The sequence below is a fragment of the Vigna unguiculata genome, chromosome 3 (genome assembly GCF_004118075.2).
Source record: "Vigna unguiculata cultivar IT97K-499-35 chromosome 3, ASM411807v1, whole genome shotgun sequence".
NCBI lineage: Eukaryota > Viridiplantae > Streptophyta > Magnoliopsida > Fabales > Fabaceae > Vigna > Vigna unguiculata.
In genome coordinates this window covers 24238186-24246729 of record NC_040281.1, presented here as the reverse complement: position 1 = coordinate 24246729, position 8544 = coordinate 24238186, and the positions used below count along the sequence as shown (strand labels likewise).

Genomic DNA, 8544 nt, shown 5'->3' with positions numbered 1-8544 from the left:
GATCAGTTGCATGGATCATCGGTGTTCTTAAAGATTGATCTACAGTCAGGATACCACCAGATATTGGTGAAGGCTGATGATGTATAGAAGACGGCCTTTAGCTCCCGATATGGACACTACGAGTATGTGATTATGCCTTTTGGTGTGACCAATGTTCTAGTGGTGTTCATGGACTACATGAACAGGATATTCAAATCATTCCTAGACAAGTTTGTGGTAGTCTTCATAGACGACATCCTCATCTATTCCAGGACTCAGGAGAAGCATGTCGAGCACCTGAGACTAGTGTTGGGCGTCTTGAGAGAGAAACAGTTGTATGCCAAATTGTCCAAGTGCGAGTTCTGGATGGATGAAGTCCAATTTTTGGGGCACGTGATATCTGCACAGGGCATTATAGTGGACCCAGCAAAGGTAGAAGCAGTGGTAAAGTGGGAAAGTCCCAAGTCAGCAACGGAGATCAGAAGCTTTTGGCCCTAGTTGGCTATTACAAGAGATTCATTGAGGGATTTTCTAAAATAGTGGCACCTCTGACACAGCTTACCCGGAAGGACCAACCTTTCACTTGGACAGATAAGTGTGAGGAAAGCTTCCAGGAGCTGAAGCGAAGGTTGACTAGTGCTCTCATATTGGTAATTTCGGATGTTGGGAAACCTTTTGAGGTCTATTGTGATGCCTCTCACTTAGGACTGGGTTGTGTGTTAATGCAAGAAAAGAAGGCGGTGGCCTATGCTTCAAGGCAACTTAAGGTGCACGAGAGAAACTACCTCACCCATGACCTGGAGTTGGCGGCTATAGTATTTGCTTTGAAGATCTGGAGACACTATCTTTATGGTGCCCAGTTTCGTGTGTTCAACGATCATAAAAGTCTCAAGTATTTGTTTGATCACAAGGAGCTGAACATGAGGCAGAGAAGATGGACGAAATTTCGGAAGGATTATGATTTCGAGCTCCTATACCACCCAGGGAAGGCAAATGTAGCGATTGATGCCTTGAGTAGAAAGACTGTACATATTGCACACCTTATGATCAAGAAGGTGGAACTACTGGAGAAGTTCAGAGATATGAAGTTATAGTTGGAGTTAGGGTCTGAGTTCATTAGATGTAGTACGCTAACTATATCTAGTGATTTCTTGGGCTCGGTTAGGGAGAGGCAGTTGTTGGATGCCAGTTTGAATCGAGTTAGAGAACAGCTTGGGTCAGAGGAGGCTAGAGGTTTTGCCTTGGGTGATGATGGGATATTGAGAATTCAAGGCAGGGTGTGTGTACTAGATGACGCATAGGTGAAAAGATTAATCCTTGAGGATCTCAAGGAAAACTTCTGGTGGCAGGAGATGAAGAAAGATGTGGCCTAGTTTGTATCAACCTGTTTGACCTGTCAGAAGGCAAAGGTGGAGCACCAAAGACTAGGGATGGCAACGGGGCGGGGCGAGTACGGGTATCATGATCCCATCCCCATCCCCATAATAAAAATTCATCCCCATCCCCATCCCCAAACCCAACGCGTATACAACTTTTGACCCATCCCCATCCCCACCGGGTAACGGGTATTTTCTTATACCCATACCCATACCCATTTTTTTATTGTTCCATATATCAATTAAATATTTTTTATAAAAAAAATTTAAAAATCACACCAACGGAATCATGATACTATCAAAATATTCAATATTAAAATAACATACTCTTTTTGATTTTCATGATGTCAAATATTAAGAAAAATATTATAATAGTATAAATCTCAAATTAAAGTATCAAATAACAACTAAATAAAATTCAAATAATTATATAAAAGCTAAAAAATTACACATTACTAAAATTTTATAATAACCAAAATATTTATTAATTTTACAAATGATCAGTGGTTTCATTTGCATTCGATCCACCTACACATAGAAAAAAAATGAAAAATTAGATATGATATAATAATTGAAATTGAAAATTTTAATTACTAGAATATAATGTACCTTCTTCATCAGATTCATTTTCACTCATGAGAACATCTTTTCCTTTTAATTTTTTAACACCTACAAACACCAAATGTAGAATATTAGATGAGAATTCACAAAAAATACTAACAAAAAATATTAATAAATTTGAGTAACTTACCTAGATGGTTTGAGTTCCATATCCAACTTCTTGTACACATCAAAGCCTCTATAGTAATATGATGAAGTCGACTACAGTGAGAAGTTAATATCTGACCACCAGTACTAAAAGCAGATTCAGAAGCTACAGTTGTTATTGGAATAGCTAAAACATCCCTTGCAATTGCTTGAAGGGTTGGAAACTTTAACCCATTTGTTTTCCACCATGATAGGATATCAAATTCTTGTGTAACCGGCAAATTATCTTCTTCCAAGTAATAATCCAACTCTGTTTTCATAACTGTAGTTCTAGATTTTTTCTTTTTTGCCATAAACTCTAAAAATTCATTCGCATCATTATCAACATCCTTTCCCAACTCCAATGATGTAGCTCTATAAGAAGAAGTTTCATTCTTTTTTGATTGATATTCCAAAACCAAATCATAGCACATTTGACGAATCCTACTAAGTTTCAGATCAAAATCATTACCATACAATTTATAAAAATAATATTCTAACATGTCCATCTTGTACCTTGGATCTAAAACTGAAACAATTGCCAATATGTTATATAACAAAAAACAAAGAGAATGAGAAATATGTTATATATATATATATATATATATATATATATATATATATATATATATATATTATATTATATTATATTATATATTATATTACTATGTATATATATATTATATGTGTGGATATCTTATGTTTATATATATATATATATAATTATTTATATATATTATATTATATTATATATTATATTATTATGTATATATATTATATGTATATTATATTATATTATATTATATTATATTATATTACATGTATATGTGTAAATATATATATATATATATATATATATGTATATATATATATATATATAAAAGTATATTTTATTTATATGTATATATATTATATTATATTATATTATATTATATTATATTTTATGTGTAAATATATTATTTATTTATATATATTTTTTAGATTATTTAATAAATTATAAATAGTTTAGTAATTTAAGCGGGGACGGGTATTTGGGCGGGTATATATATATCCTCATCCCCATCCCCATCCCCAGTTGAAAATTTTGGGTATTACCCATACCCATACCCATACCCAGTCAAAGCGGGGATTCCCCGTCAAAACGGGGACGGGTTCGGGTGATACCCACGGGCACGGGTTTATTTGCCATCTCTACCAAAGACCCAGTGGAATCCTATAGCCTCTGGAGATACCGATGTGGAAATGGGATAGCATCTTCATGGATTTTGTGACCCATTTGCCATGAACTTTTAAGGGGCATGACACCATTTGGGTTATAGTGGATCGACTGACCAAGAGTGCTCATTTATTGGCGATGAACTTGAGAATGTCCAAGGTCAAGTTGGTCCAGTTGTACATTAAGGAGATAATGAGGTTGCACAAAGTACCTTCGAGTATAGTCTCCAATAGAGATCCATGGTTCACTTCACGGTTTTGGCAGACGTTGTAGAGTGCTTTGGGTAGCAAGCTCACCATGAGTTCAGCTTATCATCCTTAGACCGATGGCCAATCTGAGAGGACGATTCAGTCACTTGAGGATTTGTTGAAAACATGCATACTAGATTATTTGGTTGCTTGGGATGATGTACTACCTTTGATAGAATTCGCCTACAACAACAGTTTTCACGCGAGCATTGGCATGGCGCCATATGAGGCTCTTTATGGTAGGAAGTTTAGGACCATTCAATGTTGGTATCAGGATGGAGAAGCAATGCTTGTCGGACCTGAGTTGTTGGAACAAACTACTAAGAAAGTGAGGATGGTGAGAGATAGGATGTAGGCCTCTCAGAGTAGGCTCAAGGCATATGTTGACCGCAGGAGGAGTGTAAGACCCGTGAAAATTAGTTAATTAAATAATTAATTAAGTAATAAATGTGGTGTTGGGAACTTTGAAGACATTAAATGTTAGTTGTATGACGTGGAAAAGTGCTAGCTCAAATGGTTGAGAGTACTTTGATTATGTGAGAGAACTTGGGTTCAAGTCCTATGTATGACATTTAGTGTGTTATTTAATTATTCTTATTTTGTTTTGGTAATGTAATTGTGACTGGTGAGTGATATTATAGTCATAAGATTATAATGGTTATCACAAAATGTGAATTGGCATAGTGGTGGTACTTTGTCCTTATGAGTGGAAGGTCACGGGTTCAAATCTTGTTAAAGGTGAAATAGAGTTTATTTTTGCTAAATGAAGTTGTAGAATTGAATGTAAAAGGGAAAAGGTAAAATCAATAGAAGGGGCAGCCAAGAGGGGCTAGAAACCATTATATAATGACCCTTTTAATAGAAATGAAACCACCATAAAGCCTATTTTCGTTTTACTTTTAAAACCCTTAATTGAGAGACATATAAAAGGTCAATTTTGAGGGAAAAAGAGGGTTTTGGCAGTGTTGATAGTTGACCCTTGAAAGGAGCACAAATTTGAGAGTGAGAGGTGAGTCTTTGGGTGTGCAAGGGCTGAATTTGGGGAGAGGCTGAAGCAAAGCGTTGGTGAACCAAGGAACCTCCATTTTCTTCCCAATTTTAATCAAGAATTCAGGTTAGAGGAGTTAACTTTTTTGCGTGTGGATTATATGATATGTGTATGGTTCTGTGTCATGATTGCTTTTCTCAATTGATTCTTGTATGCTTTGGAAATTGTAATATATTTGATGTGTATGAAATTTTTGGCTATTGGTTTACGGTGCTATGCTTATTTTTCTGTTTTTGGGATGAAAGGAGTAAGGGTTTTGGTTCAGAATGAAGGATCATAGATGAGTCTCAACATTTTGGTTCAAATGTGAATATAATATGTCTATTTAGGTTGCTGGTGCTTATATGGTTATGCAGTACGAATTACCCTGTGTTGGTGTGGTTTTGTGGGTTGATTTCACGTATGAACAGGGGGGGATACTGCAATTCTCGCCCAAGCGAGTCACTCTCGCCTAAGCGAGAGTTGCAGAAATTCGTTACTGGTGTGAGGGTCGAGCATCTCGCCCAGGCAACCTAAGTCAGTGTTGAGCGACAGATACGCTCGCTTAGGCGAGAATGGCTCGCCTAAGCGAGGTCGTGATGAGACGAAATACTTTTCACGTCGAATCCTTGTGCAGGCGAGGGTTGTGTGGTTTGAGCGAACTAGGGTCTCGCTCAAGCGAGAAGGTCTCGCCTAAGCGAGAAATCATGTTAAATATTGGTGTGTTGCTTGCATTTTAGCTCAGGCGAGAAAGAATGGTGAACTTGGGCGAGATATGACCTCGCCTAGGCGAGCAAACCTCGCCTAAGCGAGATATCGTGGTGAGGCCATTGTTTCACACTCACTCAGGCGAGGTGATTCAGCTTGGGCGAGACAAATGCACTCGTTTGAGCGAAAAAGTGTGGCTTAAGTGAGAATAGCGAGGAGCCAGGTTTTTATGTGTTGTTGTACTGAATTGCTTGGGGTTTCCTAGACTAAGGAAATTATGTGCATGTGTTTGTGGTGTTGGACTTGAAGGACTAAGTCCAATAGGGGTCTAAGATGTGCTTGATGGTGGGACGCATGATGGGCATGGAACTGTGTAGTTCCCGTCGGCTGCTAAGTGGTGAAGAGTCCTTAGTATGGTGATTACATGCATCGGGCACACGATGGGCAAGGAACTGTTATGTTCCCGTCGGCTGCTATTGGGCGAGGAGTCCATAGTATGGTGATTGCATGCGTGCCATGGTCCGAGCGAGAGAGGCTTGGATGTTTTACTACAGACGAGGAATATGTAGGGCAGGACTATGAGCAGGATAGGCTCGTAGAGTTGGACCACGAATGGGTTAGTTTCGTGGGAGCACAGCGAAGTCCCAAGACTTAGTTCATGCATATGACTCATGAAGGACTATGAGATCAGGAATGGGTAATTTGGAAACCATGAAATACTTTAGTGATGTTATTTTCTTTAGGGTGGTTGACATATTTATTTTATGTATATATATATATATATATATATATGTGTGTGTGTGTGTGTGTGTGTGCATAGCTCACCCTATCTGTATGTGTGTGGCGATGATCGGGTAACTTTTATCCGGGAGCAGATGATGTTCCAGGTGAGCAAGGAGATGCCTAAGAGCGGAGAGTGGGAACAAAGATTATGGGATTGTTTATAAAGCCTTTTCAAATAATTTTCTATAATTTCATTATGGTGGAAATTAAATTTAAAGGTTTTGAATTTTCCTGTGTTTTTTTGGGAAATGCTTTATTCAATAAATGATGTATTTATTTCTGTCGGTTTATTTTATTTCTTTTTATTTTAAGTAATATCCTACTGGGATGTTACAAGGAGACCCTTGGAGTTCGCAGCCGGTGACCATATGTTCTTGAGGGTGACCCGAACCACTGGTGTGGGAAGGGCTCTCCGCTCAAGGAAGCTCTCTCCTAAGTTTCTTGGCCTTTACTAGATCTCAAGGAGGATTGGACCAGTGGCTTATGAGATAGCTTTGCCCCCTCAGTTGGCAAATCTTTATCCGGTGTTCCACGTGTCACAGTTGAGGAAGTATGTCTTTGATCCCTCTCATGTGTTAGAAGCCGAGGATGTGCAGATCAGGGAAGATCTTACCATAGAAGTACCGCCAGTGGCTTTAGAGGATAGCAAAGTTGAGGAGCGCCGAAGAAAATTCATCTGTCTAGTCAAAGTCATCTGGGATCGGAGGACAAGTGACTCTACGTGGGAGTTAGAGGAGGATATGAGGAAATCACACTCGCATCTCTTCACCTGGTAAGTTTTCATTTTCGAGGTCGAAAATTTTTGTTGTTGGGGAGAATGTAAGGCCCAGTTTTCTGCCCTAATGTTTTAAGGGCTGCCTTTAATCTAATGGGCCTAAGGGCTGGCCCAAAGAGGAAAATCAGACCCTAATTTGCCCTAACGTTTCCATTTCCCTCACTTTCAGAAACAGTCTATCCTTGCCTCTTTGAGTAGCTACAACTCTCTGCTAGGGTTTAGCCGTCAACCTTCTTCAAGCTAGCTCAAGCCAGGTTTCCACTCCACGTAAGTCATTCCTCAGCTCATGCTTCCCCTTTCTTGGCTTATTACCATTTTTACTGTTAGGGTTTCGTAGTAACTCGTTTCTATTCTGTTTTATCGATTATTTTCAGCTTTTTGGCCCATCCTTAAGACAGTTGTGCTCACTGTGTGCGTATCGGAGTATTCCGCTAGCTTATTTCCAGGTAAGGGAAGCTAGACCCTACTGTGTTTTTCGTGAACTCTGCTTATTTTATGAGTATTTGATGATTGAATGGACTGTGTGGATATATGAGCGGATGAAAACGCCTGTTTGATTTGTTTGGGGGTGTGGGGGTGGCTATTACTCGAGAGAACAGTGGTGAGCACTGATTTTCTCGCCCAAGCGAGCCTGCCTCACCTAGGTGAGATTAATAGAGGCTCGCCCAGGTTATTCCACGTGAATGGTCGCTCAGGCGACTAGCTTTGTTTTTGAGCGAGCGAGCGTCTCGCCTAAGCGAGAATGCGCAGAAGCCACTATACCTGTATGTCGAGCCCTCACCTAGGCGAAGGGAGCTCGCCTGAGCGAGAGTCCCTCTCGCCTGAGTGAGACCCTTCAGCTTGAGCGAAGAGCTGGGCGAGAGTAGGTTCTGGTTTGGTGTTTTCTCTGTTCTTGGATGTGATGGATTGTATTTGATTGGATTATTATATAATGGCATGAGGGCAACGAATATGCATGAGTGGGAGGGTGTATGAGTTGTAAATGACGAACTTGAATAATTCTTGGCATGTAATGAACATGAAATGGTTGGTTATGAAAGTGGCATGGTAATGAGATGAGTTGAAATTCTATATTCATGGATGGAGTATGATGAGTTGGTATGGGTTTGACCTGGAATATGAAAGAGGTTGGTTATAAAGGTTGACATAATATATATATATATATATATATATATATATACATGCATGATAAATATTACCTGGTTGTTTAAATATGTTTGGTCTGTGGTCAGTGCGTAATTCCTTGAAATCTTTAGGTGAGATTTCAGGGTCGTGTTTCAGTGGTCGGGACGTAATTCCATGACCCTTGTTAGTGGGTGTCCATGGTGGTGTCCCATCTATATAGTCTGGTAAGAATTGAAGGTAAGGTTGCATCCTGACACTCTAAGGAGTTAGTTAGTCTCACTTAGAACGAACTGACTCTTGTGGTGAGAGTAGCAGGAGGTGTGAAACTCATTAAGGGCTAACCTTGTGCGTGGGGGATTGAAACATTGTAACACTTGTAACACTTAGCTCAGGGGTGAGCAGCTCGAAGGTGAGCAGAGATTATATGTATCCGGATGAGTCGAGTCGAATCTTAGTGTATTGATTGGAAGGTCATAACATGTTTGGATGATGTATGTATATTTGACTGTGAAAGTATACTTGATTGCATGATAAAACTACTTTTGCCTCTAGCTTACACT

General features: G+C 39.2%; 1 protein-coding gene across 1 annotated transcript; it reads left to right on the top strand.

Annotated features, from left to right (window-relative positions):
• The first annotated feature begins 3780 nt into the window (after positions 1–3780).
• LOC114175194 lies at positions 3781–6860 on the top strand. Its single transcript, XM_028059957.1, has 3 exons — positions 3781–3903; positions 4944–5014; positions 6548–6860. Exons 1-3 carry the CDS (start codon positions 3781–3783, stop codon positions 6858–6860), a joined length of 507 nt encoding a protein of 168 aa, XP_027915758.1.
• Positions 6861–8544: the final 1684 nt, after the last annotated feature.

Coding starts and splice junctions, on each gene's coding strand:
- LOC114175194 (XM_028059957.1), top strand. CDS start 3,781: ATGGCGCCATATGAGGCTCTTTATGGTAGGAAGTTTAGGACCATTCAA. Junction 3,904..4,943: donor CTACTAAGAAAGTGAGGATG/GTGAGAGATAGG, acceptor ATGTCTATTTAG/GTTGCTGGTGCTTATATGGT. Junction 5,015..6,547: donor GTTTTGTGGGTTGATTTCAC/GTATGAACAGGG, acceptor CTAGATCTCAAG/GAGGATTGGACCAGTGGCTT.